Raw genomic sequence first — 18,102 nt, 5'->3', positions numbered from 1 at the left:
TTAAGATCACTAAATTCAAGGCTTTTGGTCATACCTAGGATATACAGATCCACCATAGGAGGGAGAGCATTTTCACATTTAGCTCCAAAACTCTGGAATAGTCTTCCTGATACTGTTCGTTGCTCAGACTCGCTCTCCCAGTTTAAAACTAGATTAAAGACGCATCTCTTCAATCAGGCATTCATAATCTTACAGTTCAAACTACAATCCGGCCTCTAGTTCATAAATGCCAGAGGAGAACTGGCCCCCGACTGAGCCTGGGTTCTCCCAAGGTTTTTTTTTTCTCCATTAGGTCACCTGATGGAGTTTTAGGACACCATTAGGTCACTTGATGGAGTTTTTCGGTTCCTTGCCACTGTTGCCTTTGGCTTGCTCAGTTGGGGATATTTTTGGGGATATTTAATTTAATTTTATCAATCAATAAATTCAACTAGAAACAAACCTTGTTGTATTATTTTAATTTAATACTGTGAAGCTGCTTTGATACAATCTGTATTGTGAAAAGCGCTATACAAATATACTTGACTTGACTTGTTTCTAAGAAATAATAAAAGATGTGGGTAATTACTTAACGTTTTATTTCAAGAATTTAATTAATTTTCTTTCATTAAACATTTTGCCACCCCAAAAATATCATAATACATTTTAATTCAGAAATCAACATTCTCATCACAGAAAAGGTACAAGTCACTGTACTGTAGACGTACCAATACAAGTAAAGTGTGCCATATGCATCAGACCTTCAGCCAATGGTCTGTGGCCGTGAAGTCTGAGGCTGAGACTAGGCAACACTGGCTATGTTTACATACACACATTTTGTTTCAATCGGAATGAATTGATCAATCCAAAGTTCCGAACGTAGTTTTTACATGAACCAAAATTAAAGTGATCGGGTTGATGTGCACGTTTCGTTGTGTTGTGGCTTCATTTCGTTGTGTTGTGGCTTATTTCCGTTGTGTTGTGAACTTATATTTGCTTTTTAAATTTCGTAGTGTTGTGCACTACTGGTCCGATGAGTACATGAGCTGTTATGCCGTGCTGCTTAGATTAATCAAACAGCAAAAACGCCCCTTCCTGTGCCCAAAATAAAGTCTCAGTGGATGAGAGTATGAAGGGAGGAATGATGGGACGTTGTGCTTTTCCACTTCACAGATGATGAGTTGTTGTAGGTGAATTTTAGAATAACACCAGTGATGACTTCATTTGTCTTTCTAAACGAATGCATAAAGATGTTGTATTGAAGCGTTCATTGTAGCCTGTTGCAATGCAATGCACTGTTCGCTTTGACATGTTAATGAGTCATGACCGATTTAATTTTTATCTTACATACTTCACCTTTAAGTCATGGGCGTTTATAGTGCCGTGCAGGGACCAGTCCGTAAAAAAAAATTCTTCCAAATTGCGCCGGTTGAAAAACATGGGGTGCTGCGCATTATTCTGGCCCACCCATCATCCACTTTCTGCCTCTGCCACTCTGTGTGAATTTATTCTATTTTTTATATATATATTAATAGACAGGGCAAAAAATTGTGGTTACTAACTCTCATAAGTGTATAAGTTGAGTATTAGTAGACTTTTATGGGTAGGGGTAGTAGAATAAGGGGTTAGAGTTAGCAGAGTAAGTTGACATGTACATGCAAAGTTACTTATTGTCAGTAGAATATCTGTTGGAGGACCATCACAATAAAGTGTTAGCAGTCAGATATTAGGCAGTAAGTCTACTAATATTCTACTAATACTCTAACGATAGTTAGTTGACATGTAGGTACAACGTTACTTATAGTCAGCAATGTCTAAAAAGAACCATCAAAATAAAGTGTTACCAAATTTGTTACCGATTTAAAAAAACAAAACATTTCAGCCAAGACACACACACACACACTCACATGCACAACGTCTTACTGACCTTCAGTATCTGTGCTCGTACATGGGCCTCCACCAGGTGGCTCTTGCGCATGTTTCCAACTCGCCACATAATGCAGAGTTTCCCGTCCCTCATGGCCACCACAGCCACATCCGAGAACACCAGTGTCTCATTGCGCTTCTTGGGCTTGGCGATCTTAGCCATTACCGCCCCAATGATGAAAGCGTCGATGATGCAGCCCACAATGCACTGCAACACGACAGCAAACACCGCCAGGGGGCAGGCCTCGGTAACGCTCCGGAAGCCGTAGCCTATAGATGTCTGCGTCTCTAGAGAGAAGAGGAACGCTGCCATGAAGCTGTTCACCTGCTGAAAGCAGCGTTCCTCTGTCTCCGCCACTGTCTGCACCGGGCCGGAAACCCCGGTAGGTTGCAGAGGAGCAAAAGAGGAGGAAACAGACGAAGGAGAAGAGGAAGATGATGCCAGGGAAGCCAGATCCCCGTGAGCCACGGCGATGAGCCAGAAAGCGAAACCAAAGAGAAGCCAGGAGAGCAAGAAGGAGAGGGTGAACACCACGAACATCCAGCGCCAGCGGATGTCCACGCAGGTGGTGAAGAGGTCGGTGAGGTAGCGCTGGCCCCTCTCGCTCATGTTGACGAAGGTGACGTTGCAGCGCCCGTCCTTGCCTACAAAGCGCCGCCGGGGCCGGCGGGACTGGCCACGGCGATCGCGGGGCGGTGAGGGAGAGAGGGAAGGCGAGGATGCTCTTTTGCTCCTCTCCCACCTCCCTTCTGCCCCAGACTCCCCCTTGAGTGCCGAGCCACGCCCTCCTCCTTCTCCCCCCCTCCTCCCTCCCCCTTCTTCATCATCATCATCATCCTCCACATCATCATCCTCATCCCTCTCTTCACTCCTTCCTCCATTGCTGTGATGAAGGTTGAGCACTTTGCCATTGCAGTTGGGAGAAGGAAGCACGCCCGAATGGGAGGAAGTGACATCGTCACTTTGCGCCAGTCTCATGACTTCCTCCTCATCCAGAGGTGTATCCACAACTGCACTGAAGCGCCGCTTCACCCGAGCAGCCCCCATTACTAGCGACAGCACACAGAATAAAAATGTCTGGGAAAAAAGAAGCGTTCAAGAGTTTGCCAGATAAATCCAGGGTCAAAGTGGATTATAAAATTGGGATGTTTCCGTGAGAATGCTTGCGGTGATATAGATATATCCAAAATATGAGTCGTTGATTGTATTCCACAGCGAGGCTTATGGCCTGAAATAGTCCTTATTGTCATTCAGATCCCGGCAGCCAATCGTTGCCCAGAGACGGAACACAATCGCATTAGAGATCATCTCTGACATCATCAGAGTCCCTCTTTTGAAGATCTGCGTAGTCTCTACTTGAGCAATCTGTCCACCATAGGAAGCTGTCAGGTATCAATAAACCAGTATTCCTGGATTTTACAGAACGCAAATTTCCTTTGTTGTTAGATGCAGTGAATAAAGAAAAAAGTCAGTTTCAATGCAGTTTCTCAGCTTTAGAAATAGTTTTAACAAGGTCAGTTGGTGGGCAGAGACCAGACAGGGAAAACGGTGCTGCTTTAGGCCTATGCGCAATGTATAGCAACTACATAAGAAAGTGAGCAGCTAAAAGGCACAAACAAACAAGGCGAAGCTCAAGCAGAGCAGAAAGATGCAGAAGGAAAGAAAGGAACTTATATAACATGAAGAGAAAAACATAAACAAGTCTCAAGCTTTAGAACATATAGGGGAAGTTGAAAAGAACAAATGTTTGACATGCATTAAAATAGTATAGAAAATATAAGAGTAATAAATAATGAAATAAATGAATATAACAGCATGCATATACAGACCGATTTTTCCCTCTAGAACCTCTTCACATTTCCTTATTTAAATGGACGGATGATTAAAGACACAAGAGAGACATGCAATTAATATGAAAACTGGTCAGCATTTGCAATAACTCCACAGTTGTGACCAGTTGTCTTCGATATTGAGCAAATATAACTCTGTAACACAGAGCAAGTCCATTTCCCAGTCATATTAGACATTGAAATAATTCAAACAGTCACAAGTGGCATTCTGTCAGTCACGTATCCACCTCAGGTCTGGTTTCATCCAGTCTCAAGGCAAGAGCCCAGTTCTCCAAAAGAATGGGTCATTTTGCTCTAGACAAAACTTGAAGTTCTGTACCTGAATTACTGAACAATATCTGATAAAGAAAGTCCACACATTACAATAGGAAGTTTAGAGTGAGATGAATTATGACCTGTTGATGTACTTGACCTCTCCAAAAGCTTAAAAATGCTAGACGATGCTTTGAGATCTTCCTCAGAGTCCAAGTCCAAGTCCAGTTTGGTCGTCAAAAAACACACGCAATTGTTGAAATATCCCTAAAAGTGAACAATAGTAAAAACGAGCAAGCGTAAGCTAAAGCACAAATAATTACCTTCATGGATTTCAAAATAACGTGATTGAGAAACCAAAAGTTCAGACCTGATAAATGATGTTACCTTTTCATATACCTCCTCTGAGAAACCTGTAGTTCGAGGCTTAATTAACATAATAGAAAAGAAAATCTTTAAAAAAGATTTCTAGTCATGAAAAGTCCACTTGCACAGGAACATATCAAAGGATGAAGTGAGAAAAAAAAACACTCAAAAGAGAATTAACTAATTGGAGTGTGGAAAACGAAGATTTCTAAAGTGAGAGGTGACAAAAAGATTAATCTTCAAATATCTGCTGCCTTCACACTGACATTTGTGGTAGAATATATAGGCAGGCCCGTCACATTCCTTATTGTTTGAGTCTGCCGTTTTTTTGCGTTGAGGAGATCACGATCTAGAACTCCTAGAGAAAAAACATGATATGAAAGTTAATATGAAGGCAAGATAAAAATTACAAAAAATGTTCTATGTGACATGAAAACATGCTCAATATATGCTGATTATGTCTGATTATTCAGCTCTAAGAAAATGTCACAATTCCACTCACAGATTTATTTTATAGATTCATTTATAAACAAATGGAAAATTACCAATGCTGGCAGTTAACGAAGTACATAGATCATCCTCTGCCTTCTTTCTTTGCCAGTTAAGTCAACAGAAATCTGCTGCAAAAGATAAAATATAAAGTAAAAGATTAGTGTCTTACTAAAGAAAAATCCTGGCCCTGAAATTAAATTAAAATAAATAAATAAAATACATGCAAACAAAGCCTGAGTAATTTGAAATGATCAAATCATGTTTATTTTAACTCCCAATTTTTTCCAACATTTTAGTTCTCAATAAAGACTTTTAATGTAAATAGCAGACTTGCTTCTGTTTGAAGAGGTTACATAAAAATAGGCAAAATGAAGGTAAATTGCTCCCACATGTAGCACTTAAAGGGGTGGTATAATGCCCCTTTTTACAACATGTAAAATAAGTCTCTGTTGTCCCCAGAGTGTGTATGTGAAATTTTAGCTCAAAATACCCCACAGATATTTTTTTACAGCATGTTAAAATTTTCCCTTTTTGAGGGTAAAAAAAAAAGTAGTTTTTGTGTGTGTCCCTTTAAATGCAAATGAGCTGCTGCTCCCGGCACAGAGGGTGGAGCTTCAACAGCTTGTGTGTGTGTGTGTGTGTGTGTGTGTGTGTGTGTGTGTGTGTGTGTGTGTGTGTGTGTGTGTGTGTGTGTGTGTGTGTGTGTGTGTGTGTGTGTGTGTGTGTGTGTGTGTGTGTGTTAGCAGCTCCGATTACCTCATGCAGACAAGCCCTAAAATGTCATGTCAAAGACTCAAGAAGAAGTGACAACATGAACATGTAGAATGCAACAGGACGTTTCTGAATGGTTAGTTGATGAATTTATGTTGCTGATGTGGAGTTAACTATCTTCTATTAGCATATCCTGTCATGATAATCTATAAAATCGCTCATGTGGGAACTGTTGTAAGATGCCTACAGAGTGACATGCTATTGTATTTGTGTAATGTACTGTATTGCATGTGAAAAGACAGATGCGACAGCTTGAGCAGACTCACAAATGTGCTCTATTACAACAACTCTTCCTCTTAACATGGACTGCGTGTTCCCGGGGCGGGGTTTATGTACATTTTAGGGTTAGTGATGTCACTAACCCGGGAGTAATCTTGTGTAGTCCCTACCAGCAGTTTGTTGCAGTCCTTAAAAAAATATTTCTTTAAAAGCAAATATCTTCCTTTGCTTTAAACTTTGAGCGTTGAAACTTTGCAGATGTTGTTTATGCTCAAACAGCAACATTACACACTAACTAAAGTTAGAAAAGGGAAATGAATCTTATTTACCTTATTTTAAAAAAAAGCTGAAAATTGCTTATTTTGTTAAAGAAATGTAAAAATATATGCTATCATAACTTATTGATCATATATTTTTTGACAGTGTTGTTTGTAAAAATCTTCAATGTTACAATACTTTCCACTATCACAGTATTGTTGCGTTTACTTTACGGTCCAGCATCAACTATTATATACATTTTAAAATTCCACTCAGTGCCACTAGTGCCATAGAAATTACACACTTCACCTAATCACCAAGCTACATATTTTCCCTTTTGAAAAGGCATGAAACTCTCAAAATCTCTACACTTTTGAGCTTTATTTTTGTTTTTTAAAATGGCTTTAAATATAACACTGAAAGCAAAAAATATCCAGTTAAATACTTCTCTCACAAGTTTTTTCACAAAAAGATTTGCTCACAGTGTAGTCACCAGTTCACTTGGATTCTAGTGAGTGTTTGTGCCTTATTTAATCACCAACCCTTGACCTCTTTAACCACTTCACATTATACTGTAACCCAGGGCTGTGTGAGTGTGCGTGTGCGTGCGTGTATGTGTGTGTGTGAATATTCTGTTTCAGATCTCATTAGAACACTAAACCTATTGATTAACACATAAACCAACACTGCTGAAAATACACCATTGGCGGAGAGCCATTCTGTTGATTGACAGCATTCATGTTCTCTCAGCTAATAAGATCATCCACAGCAGTTAGTTACACTCTCATGGTTTTGAAGATTGTTAACTTTTCTATTCCTTTTGGCAAGTAAGCTGTCATGATTTTACATTTAGTGAAGCTCACAACGTAATTTCGGGAGGAGTGAACCCATCTAATCTTTCAATTCACTGCCGGAGTATATAAGCAGCCGCTCACCTTGCTCTGGCATCAGCTGTTTTGGAATGTCTAAACTATCATTAGTTATTTCCCTGAATAAAGACTGATATGAATGATAAAAAGTTGCTTCTTTTAGAAAAAGGTCAATTGCAAAATATGTTATTTTTAATAGCACTTAAATGTGTGCTAAAATAATGGCAGATTTAGTAACCTTGATGATACTCTAAAACTTTTTAAAACACTCACGGACCAGGTACCATGATTTGAAACGTACACAAATCTCGGATTGATTGCAAAGTTTAACCATCATAAAGTGAAAGTTTACTTTAGGTCCTGTCAGTTTAAACATTCACATGATTTTAAACCATTTTAAACCGAAATGCCTGTCTGAGAAAGAAAACGGATGTGTATCAATATATTAGATCTGAGCATTCAGTCTTAAAATGACATCAGCCTAATGTTCCTGCAGCTGTCTGTCATTAATCTTAATCAAACCAAATAAAAAGAGAAAATCACGTTTAGCTTTAACAGATTAATTATATTTAATTTATAGAGTGAAGACTATGCAGTGTTATTTTACATCTGATTACATTTCTGTACCTGAATACTGTTTAACTTCTCTGAAAAACACAAAGCACTGCTTATTTCATTTGTGTCTTTGTTCTATTGTATTTTTCTATGCTTGTAATTTGTTTATTTTCTATACAGATGCACTCCCCTAAAAAAAACATCCCAATCATTCTAGAATGAATAATTCTTTCCACATAGAGCTATTCAAGTCTTCTGTTGAAATTGTTTTCATATTGCAATATACAGTATATCGCAGAAAAACAAAATATTGCAATGTTAGTTTTTTTCCAATATGGTGCAGCCCTACCTCATATTAGTTGGTTTTTAAATGAACTGCAAAAAATACTAAAAAGGATTTAAACATTCAAAATTAAACCTGAAAATATAATTTATATAAATATATATATATATATATAAAATAAAATAAAGTCTCGAATGAATAAGAAACATTTTTGAATTTGCAAACAATAAGTTTTCAAATAATAAGTAAATTGTAGCATTGACCATGTGAACTTATTTGTACAAAAGGTAATTTTCAATTTTGTATTGAATAACATGAATAACATGATTGTTAAGCTGATCATATAATTGTAAATGAAAAAAGTATTTTAAATTGTTGAAAACAGTTCTTAAGAGTTGTCAACAATTACAGTGAACTTCACGTGTACTAACACTGACTCTCTCACTTTCTCTCTCCGTATCACTCTCTTTAACATGTTGGTGGTGTCTGGTGAAACCTCCCATGCTGCTTATGAAAACTGAGTGCTACTCAAACACCCCTGATCCTCTCCAGCACGTGCAGCATTCAGAAGGACCAAGATACGGGGCCAAGGTCAGCGTGATATGCGGACGCTCTAGAATAATTGCTGGCAGAGAGCCAGAGCAGCAGTGCCAGGCTTATGTCAGGGTGGAGTGCACTGATCAGACTGCAATTAACAGGGAACTAGCTAAATCTATGCAAATCAGCTCAAATGTTACACAACAATTAACGTTTGACTGCATAACAAGGTTAATATCTATGTTCCATCTGACCCCAGAATATTTTAATAAAAGAAAAAGGGTTGTGAAAAGGAGCACAATTAAAACATTTGTACTATTGTTCCTAAACATAAAAATGTTCCAGGACTCTATAAATATCATTATTTTCAGTAGTTTATTCTCTCTGACCCCTTGGCACTCAAACTGCATTCGTCACTCTATCCATCCTGTATTATCTCTCTCTTTGTCTTTCTATCCCTGTCCCTGATTACATGTCCATGTTCAAGTGTTATGAGGGGAGATTAAGGTCCATGTGAAAATCAATTCAATAACATTCTGTACAGTGAATAACCTTTCGATCTCTTCCTCCCTTTCAGAAATCTGATGGGGATAATCTTATCGAGAAATGTACGCTATTATTACATCACATGACTGATGTCATGCACATTTCTATGGTACAGTATGTGAAAGTAATTTTACCTCAGCTAGGACAACACAGGCTCAAATTCTAGGCTGTAAAAAATGATAACCTAAAAATGATATATAAATTAACTGGTTTTATTTAAGTCATATTATATATATATACACACACACACATTTATATAAACAATATTGCTGAATCAACCTAAATACATTTATTTATACCAACACATTTCATTTTTAAATTGTTGTGTGTTAAATCAAGTAAAATAAGGCAACAATTGCAAATAACTACTTTCTACAGTGTATGTACTGCTGGTTAAATACTAAAGACACATTACAGATGAGAAACATTTGTTAGTAAAGTGACAAGTAGCATGCTTGTCTTTTATTTCTAGTATTGACTATTTTATGTGATCAAGAAGCACATGGCTGACCTGCACTGATATTCCACAAGCATTCTGTTAAGGTTTTGTCTTAAACCATGAATTCTAGGAATTGGAATCCTAAGGAATTTTATGTTTGTGGTCGTGATTTGATTCTTATTAAAGGGATAGTTTAAGTATCAAGACAGCCTAAAATGAAAATTAAGTCATCATTTAGCCTACTCACTCTGGTGTTGTTGTAATGCAGCACGTTTGAGCTTTTGCACAAACCAATGAGGTTCATTCTCGTGTTACACGGCACATAGGGATGTCACGATACCAAAATTCAAGTAGTCAGTACCGATACCATTAACATTTGACAGTTCTCGGTACCAATTTCGGTTTAACAGCAAAATTTGTTGGAACTATTTTATTTAACTATTTGAAAAAAAATATTAAATTCAATTCAATGACTTTATCATATGACGTAATCATAAGTAAATAATACATATAAGCATTGAAGGCTACATGCTGTTTAAACGTAAATATTGCTTATAAAAAAAATCAAGTGAAAAATAAGCAACCTTCTATGCACACATCATTAGTAGTAGGGGTAGTAGTATTTTTAATACATGGAGACGTAGCTAAATCTACTGTACAGTGGCCTAATACAATTATTTCTGTCAATTTCTTCAAGTTAAACCGAACTTTTATTTTGACGGGTTGCCGTGAAGACCTTGAGTTTCTGCGTGTGCACGATAGGACGATAGTTTTTCTCAAATGAAACGGTAAAATGTTCATGAAGTGACTCTGTAGATGAATTTCATCATGTCATCATATCGTGAGGCAGCAGAGACTGAAAACAGCGCGAGCGTCACTCGTACTTCAGTGTGTGTGTGTGTGTGTGTGTGTGTGTGTGTGGTAGATGAAACCGCGCGTCTGCGCCATTCATTCACTCACTCATACCTCTTTTCCACAAGCAAGAACCAGGTGATAGTTCAGAGCCAGAGCTATTGCCAGTTCGGAGTTGGTTCGACTGACGAGCTTTCTAAGAACTAGTTTGCCTTTCCACAGGCCAGAGAGCCACCCACCACAGAGCCAGATCTTACGTCACTGTACACATCTCATGTTGCCCAGCAACGCTAGCGCGGCAGCGCCAAACACAAACAGCCCAGGCTATTCCAGATGGTTCGACTTCTCGGAGACCGATCGGCGCATGACATCAAAGCACTGCGAAAGCGATCCAAAAGCACAAGGAGTTGTATGCTCTCCAAACATTGCCGCAGCTCCAAGCCATCTCGCCAAGCCTTCCATCAACAATTGCGTTACTATTGATGCTCATGGCTTTGCGAACTTACATCGCCATCCAAAAACGGCGAATCCAACGCGTTCGTGCAGCTCGCCGTAACTTGCATAGACGGAGATTACAATCGAGCTGCTATTAACTCGATTAGCTGCTATTTAAAAAATGGCGGTTTCTGTTCGTCTTGTTGGTCAAGGTTCTTGTGTTACACACATAGGTTACACAGCACATTTGAGCTTCAGCAAGACCAATGAGGTCCATTCTCCTGTTACGCAGCAGGACTAAATTCAATCTGTCCATCAGATAAAGTGATCCGTTTCTCTCAAATTTGGACTAAACTGTTCGATTCATTAGTTTACGATCTCTTTAGGAACTTTTAAAAATATCTTCATTTGTGTTCTGAAGATGAATGAAAGTCTGGTTTGGAACGACATGAGGGTGAGTAATTGATGACAGAATTATCATTTTTGGTTGAACTATCCCTTATAATTCTTGTAAAAAAGTGTTTACTTTTCAGTGACTTTTCACTGCATGGCAACACGACACAAAGTTCCTGGATCATGTTTTTGATTCACAATAAAGAATTAGCTCATAAAAGTCAAACTTTAGGGAATCAGCGTAATTTGGTCATGGCTGTAAGTTTTTGATTCACTAAATAGAACAAGTTTATAAGATTCATTTGTTCGGGAATCAGACATTACTAGACGCACTGTATCTAGCACGAACTACGAAGAATGCACATTAAAAATGTTAACGGAACTGAAAGACATGAAAATCATTTGGTTACAGTTATTATTATTACATTTTTTTAATTAACCATGAATAAAAAATTAAGTATAGTATAATAAGTAAAGTATAAATAAGCTTTTCAGAATTAGTCAAACTTCTGCCTGAACCACACAATGTACTGTGCAGACTCCATTCAGTTTTGTAGAAAATTTCCTTTAAAAAAAATAAGAAAATTAATTTGAGAGCAACATTTTAAAATCTCTTATTGACTGATGATGTTCGGCATTCAAAATTTAACCAAGAGCAAATACATCATAATAATTGCATTCTGAATCACAACCAGCTATCTTTCTTGCATCTATTTGCATACTGAAGTGTGAGTGGTCTTTTCATCATTGCATATAATGAACCATTTATAGCTGCTTTTATAGTGCACAAGCGATGTTCATTCTTGTGAGCAGCCGAATAAACACATGAATCGCACTGGAACGATTTAATTTACACAGGACCAAAGCCTGCATTGAAACTTGCAGGAAATGCAGATTTAGTGAATAAAACATTACTCAAGTCACGAATATCTAATTGTTTAAAATGTATAATGCTGATGTAACAAGCTCAGTGACTGCTTTCATATAGTATTGGTATATGGTGGAAATACATGCTAAGCACCTGCAGCAGAACACATGCAGTAATACAACAGCCCACATGCTGCATGACCAATCCATAGTGTCATCGATTCCGCAATGCCACAAAATGGGGCCACAAAAAGTCCATGCATTCACATGGCCGGGCCGTGTCTCTCTCCATTTCCCTCTCTGGCTCACTCTCAATTTCTCTGTGCTGCTCTCTCGCTCACTTTCAGTCTCTGATTTGCTGTCTTCTTCTATCTCTCTCAGTCTAGGTATGCCAGAGGCATGCGATGAGATTATAGTGATCCAGTCAGCCTACTGAAGCCTGGCTGGAAACTAACTCGTGTTAATCTGAGAGCAGTAATGAGAAAGTATTAACTACAGATAACATCCCCACTCACTGATTCTCTCCACAATAGACTTCAGTACAATCACCAAATCATTAGAACCTAATGTATGTGAAGAGAGCAAGACTACTTTTCCTCTTAAACTGATAAATGAGGAATGATATTTTTAAAATCTTAAAGGAATATTCCAGGGTCAGTACCAGTTCAGATCAAAGTTGACCATGATGTTGATTAAAAATGCTTGATGGGGTCAATTCGTAAGTTTTAAAATACAGTTTCAATAGTATAGACACACAATACATAATTTGTGTTAATATGATTTAAATGTGAAAAAAATACTTACTAACCTTTTCTATGTCTATGTAAGGTTAAATATCAAATTTTACAACTTTGTTGCCACGAGTCTCAACACAAACATTTCTGTGCATTTATTTAATTATAAGATCTCTATTGTGTTTTTAAAACCTACAAATTCCTGCCCAATTAAACTTACATTGTAAGTACATCAATGCAATCTCAATTTCTGCATTTTTTAAAGAAAAATAGTCTAAATATTTTGTAAAAGTGTAAATGCTTTGAATGAGCTTAACTTGTATTGAATCTGGAATATTTCTTTAAAGTTGGCATAAAACAGAAGTCTTTTCTTCCCTATTACATATATACGAGTTTCTCAAACAAGACAAAATGTAATGCAGGAATTAATTTTGTCCATCGGGAATTGATAGGATGGTTGTGGTTTGCTATTGCTGCTATCTCGTAACAGGTTGTATGTTTTATGCTTTCTTTCTTCAGATTGAGACATACCAAATGCCTCATCCTCCTAAACTCTCTCCTGCACATATCGTCATGGTCCTCCTCATTCACTTCTCTGCCTCCCTGGTTTCCACACTGTGGTCTGTTGCTGCAACACTTCAACCCCAGGAGCTTATAAAGTGTTTTGTTACCTTAGATATGCGTGGGAGTGCAGACTTCTTTCAAACTGCCTGTTGCTGCAGTAGCACTGACACAACTTACATTGTCTGAGTAGTCGGCCTTTGCAACCCTAACCAATTTCTATAGGCCACAACAGCCTCTTTAACCCTTTAAGGGTTATAAATTCAGTGAGGAACAGCTTCTGAACTAGTACTGGTAAAGCTGCTTGGAACCCATGACAACAGTCTTATCATAGAACCAACAGTGTGTACAGTATGAGTATGTTTATCACACCTTCATTATGATAAGAGCAAGCTTGTGCATATTTAGTTGGTGAGGGAATTACATTGTACTGACAAAGACACTGTGCCAAATGACACGCAAATGGCATGAGTAGCCTACCGTTCTGAATCATTCAATGACACATGGGACACCCTGCGGTCTCACAGCCTTATTTGTGCATGTCTGTGAAGATCCATATCATAAGGTCCATATTATTTAGGACAGATGGCTGCAAACAATGTTCAAAGTGCCATCCTGCACTGAAACAGAGTGCCTAAAATCAACTATCTTCGCTAAAGTCCTGTTCACACCAGGGATGAAAACGAATCAAAGCTAATGCAATAACTATGTCTCCACATGCGTTGACATGATAAGGTTGTTTATCATAAGCATGTTTGTCGTCTGCCACTTTAAATGCTCAAGATCTTTAAAGTCGGGTGGATTCTAATTGACTGTGTGATGGATTTTTAATTAATCATAACTAACATTTAGTTTTCTTGCAGGAACAACATTCATATGCTCTTGAATCTTGAATGTTTCCAAACCCTTTGGTCGAACACTTGTGACTTTGAGTGTGAGTGTATAAATAACAAATAGGGGAATTGAAACTAGACAGATGTCTAGGTTTGAAAACTTGTGATTAACCTTGTGATTAAAAATAAAGTAATCAAGAAAACAGAGTTTGCTTCTACCTAACAGAAGGGTTTGCCTATGAAGAACCAATCAAATTGTAGGAAAATTATGTGATGTATCATGTCATTTTCGCCATGCTCCTATTCTATAAAAACTGTTATATTCCTTTTGCTGGTGGGATTCTCTCTGAAATTTGTCTGAGATCCTCCGGCCGTGATTAAACCATATTCGAAGGCATCGTCAGGGTTAGGGGACTCGGCTGATGTCGATGAGGAGACGCGCTAGAGTATAAATATTATTGAACGGGGACGTTGATTGTGGACGAGACCCAGATACAGGGAACTAACGTCGATTTTAGACGTTCAAGGACGTCGATTTTAGACGAGACCCAAGTAGACTTAAGTCAGGTGTGAAAAATGAAAAAATCTACCACAATTGTCAAAGATTTTATCGTTCATCAGCTGGGAATTTTTTTTCTAAAAGTGATTCCGACTAAATCGTTTCTCTGTGTTGTTATCGGTGTAGCTGTGGTGTGGACTTCCGTATTATCTAAGAATTAGAATGGTTCTTAAAACTTTATTGTTATAGTTGGTGTAAACTTATCTTAAGTGTGTTGTGTGATCTTGACTTAACTTTTAATAATTGTTCTAATTATGAGAATAGGCAAGTCCACACCACAAATAAATGATAACAATAAGGAAAAAATAATCAGAATGATATTTTCCAGGTGATGATAAAATCATTGGCAGCCCCTCAGAATTCACCAAACTTTAAAAGTGCTCTAAGTAACTTTTTTTACCTTAACTGAACAGCTTTGGAGTCATTGGAATGATTATATTACTTATTTCGGGTTGAATGGTGGTCGTTTCGCACCCCCCTGGTGCCCGTGAGCGGAAAATACGCACTTGCAACTTTGAGCTGGCCGGCCGCTGCGTCAGGAAGTCTCGCATGATATCAGGTCTCGCGATGTAAACAATTGCTTTACGGCCAAAAGAAATCTGCTAAAATGCATTTCATTATTGCGCTCCCTCACGCTGTTTGAACCCGAATGAAGAAGACGTTTTAAAAAATGTCCCATCTGCTTTGATGTCGTTGATCTATAGCCTCTGGTGTCTAAGAATCGCCAACGAGTTTTTACAACAGTGTTGTCAAATATCTATTCCGAAGCTGTGGGGGGAGCTCTAGAGAGAAACCTGCGAGCAAAAAGCGAGAATACAGCGAAGAAATCCCGAAACTACTGAGCCCTGCTTTAAAGAGTTCAAGCATCTAAAAGCGGCAGACGACATAACTGTGATGCAAGCTTATAATAAACAGAACAAAATGTTGGACACTAATATAGTTATTGTATAGTTATCGTTCTTTTAATGTGAGTGTGCAAAATTTGGCCCTAGTAGCAAAGAGGCTGCAGATATTCAGACCTACAGCATGACTGAAATTCACAAAAGTTCAATAAACAAGAAGTTAATGTTGAGTAACTTATGTGTTAGACCCAGTATTGCGAGTTACTTCGTCTACTGTATTTACGAAAATAGTTCCAAATTCGAAACAAAATAATAGCAGGATCAACAGTTACGCATCTCCATGCAGTGGTGCTTTATTCCTGAATGAATCAAAAAACAGCTGAATTAATAATGATTCAATGACTATGTCATAAAGACAGTCACTTGTCGCCACCTACTGTCAAAAAAAAGATATCCTGAAAAAGGTTTCACTGAAAAATCCAAGCCACAGACTGTCTATTGTCTAGACCACGCAAACATGGAAAAGTCAGAACATTTTGTCCTACCCCTAAACCTAACCCTACCCATAACTTATCCCAAAAATCAGAGTGAAATGACAGGTGAATAACACTAATGTAAAAGCACCTAATCTGGTTGTAAGCCAAAACTATACATAAACTGTAAACTTGTCCTTTATATCTGATTGGTTGATTGGAATGTTGTTCCAGGAACATTTTGTATTTGTTGAAATCACGTTCACCAATTCACTCAAAAGCTCCTCGAGCATGTTTTAATGGAAATATCTCTTATCCAATGTTCATAACTTCATCACCTCAACCATCTCTGACTCAATTTTCTCTGTGCCTCCTACAGCTCTGCCTCTCGCATTCTTGAAGATTAATCTTTGTACTGAAATAATGCATAAATCTTTTCATCTCATTGTTATTTCTCCTTTTCTTTTTATCAGCGTTTCTGCTACTCGTCCTCTGCAAAAAAAAAAAAATTAGTTTGTAGTCTCTCATGTGATGCATCAAAAGTTAAATGGGAGAAAGTATATCCCTCTCTCCCGCTATCGCTTTCAGATCCTCTCTCCAGTCTATCACGTGGAGGAGGAGGAGGAGGAGGATGGGAGATGAAAATGTAATCCTTTAGTCAGAGAGCATTTAGTTTTAAGTGTTCATTTTCACATCATGCTCAAGCCAATGATTCTCCTAATGAAAGTGTCACCATCATTTCTACAGAAATAAACCTTTACACTCTCCCGTTGTCTCAAAAAAGAAAGCGCCGATTCTTAGAACTAATGACCTTGAGGTTAATCTCAACTTCAAACTAATAATACTGTAAACAGCGCCAGATGAAGGAAAGAGAAATGAAATGAAAATCCTCTTTGCAGTGGCACTAAAATAACAACAAAATTTGGGGTGCAATTGCCTCTCCGTGTGGTTTACTAAAAAGTTAATGCAGCCATTATAAAAGGACCTGATTTGGGTAGTTTGTTATTTATAGAATTATAACTGCTCCATGGGATTAATAGAGCAAACTAAACTCAAACACCACTGAAATACTTCAAAATGTCCTGTTAGACTATGAGACTATCCGATTAATTTCGATATCTAACAGACTATAGCACATACAAATCTGTACTTTAATACATTCTTCAAGTAGTTAAATACAGAATATATTTAAGTATGTAGGCAATAGAAATGTAGAAAATATAGAAAAAATGAGCTACTTTTAAATCTATAAGCATTGGGGGACCCTTTTTTATAACTTTGAAATTAACAAACTTTACAATATAGGTCTAATGTGTAATAAATTACAAAGAAATTGTGAGAAATGCCATGAAAGTTTAATTTACAGGTTGTCATAGCCTATTCATATTTGCATACATGCTGATCTCCAATAGGCTACCTATTGTTGTTTTTAGTGGTGTATTAATAAAAACAAATTTGTTTTAGCGTGCAGCTAAATATCAACTATTTTCTACAATATTTTTAATGACTTCATGATTAATGACAGTTATTATAAAGTAATCAGGCCTTGTTTTGCTGATATAGGCTGTGAATGAGGCCTGATCGAAATGCCCTTCACCTTGACCTGGTCAAAGGTCAACCAGGCAACAGACGAGTTTTGAATTAGCCTAATATTCATGTTTGTGTTCTTACAAAGACCACAAAAGTATACCAATAGAGCAATTAACCTACATTTCGAGTGAATTCATTGTGAAATGTTTTGAAGTTTCATGTTTATGATTTATTGACCAATTAACAGTCAAACATCGAGTTTAATTCTACGTCGTATTGAACCACATCATGCACAACTATACTATTAAATACTCATAATGGTAAAGGTATGTTTACTTAAGTAATACAAGAAAAGCACTGAAACTAAGCCACTGGAAGTCAAATTTGAAGTTTGAAGAACGAAAACGACACTCACCGGCTCGTGCACAAATGTCATCACATAGCTATAGTCCATTTAAGCGTCATGTCCATTCCATTTCAATTTCTTTTCTAACACTGTTTTAATTTCAATTAATATTAAAGCCCAAGCCAGATAAAGCGGCTGCTTTTTGAGGATGCGTCACATTAAAACGCTTTACAGCGCGTGAAAGTGTGGCGTGGGCGCTCGCTCTCTCTCTCTCTCCGCGTGCTCTGCTCCGCGCGCGCGCGCGCTCACCAGCAGGCAGGAAAAACTTCAATAA

The 18,102-nt window shown here is 37.7% G+C and overlaps 1 protein-coding gene across 4 annotated transcripts in view; it reads right to left on the bottom strand.

The window, feature by feature from the left end:
• kcnj14 (potassium inwardly rectifying channel subfamily J member 14) overlaps window positions 1-18,102 on the bottom strand; it is a 28,790-nt gene extending 10,688 nt beyond the window's left edge. The window contains exons 1-5 of one of the 4 annotated variants that reach the window (XM_082150347.1): window positions 17,838-18,102; window positions 4,920-4,994; window positions 4,641-4,732; window positions 4,379-4,434; window positions 1,907-4,275 (exon numbers count right to left, since the gene is read on the bottom strand). In XM_082150347.1, the coding sequence (XP_082006473.1) occupies window positions 1,907-2,953 (1,047 nt within the window). In that variant the 5' untranslated portion in view covers window positions 2,954-4,275; window positions 4,379-4,434; window positions 4,641-4,732; window positions 4,920-4,994; window positions 17,838-18,102. Of the gene's footprint in view, window positions 1-1,906; window positions 4,276-4,378; window positions 4,733-4,919; window positions 4,995-17,837 lie in introns of all 4 variants that reach the window. The other 3 variants (XM_082150345.1, XR_014200729.1, XM_082150346.1) reach the window with 3 other exon arrangements.

The sequence above is a fragment of the Leuciscus leuciscus genome (assembly GCF_965113295.1).
Source record: "Leuciscus leuciscus genome assembly, chromosome: 20".
Lineage (NCBI taxonomy): Eukaryota > Metazoa > Chordata > Actinopteri > Cypriniformes > Leuciscidae > Leuciscus > Leuciscus leuciscus.
This window is presented reverse-complemented; position numbering and strand designations above follow the sequence as displayed.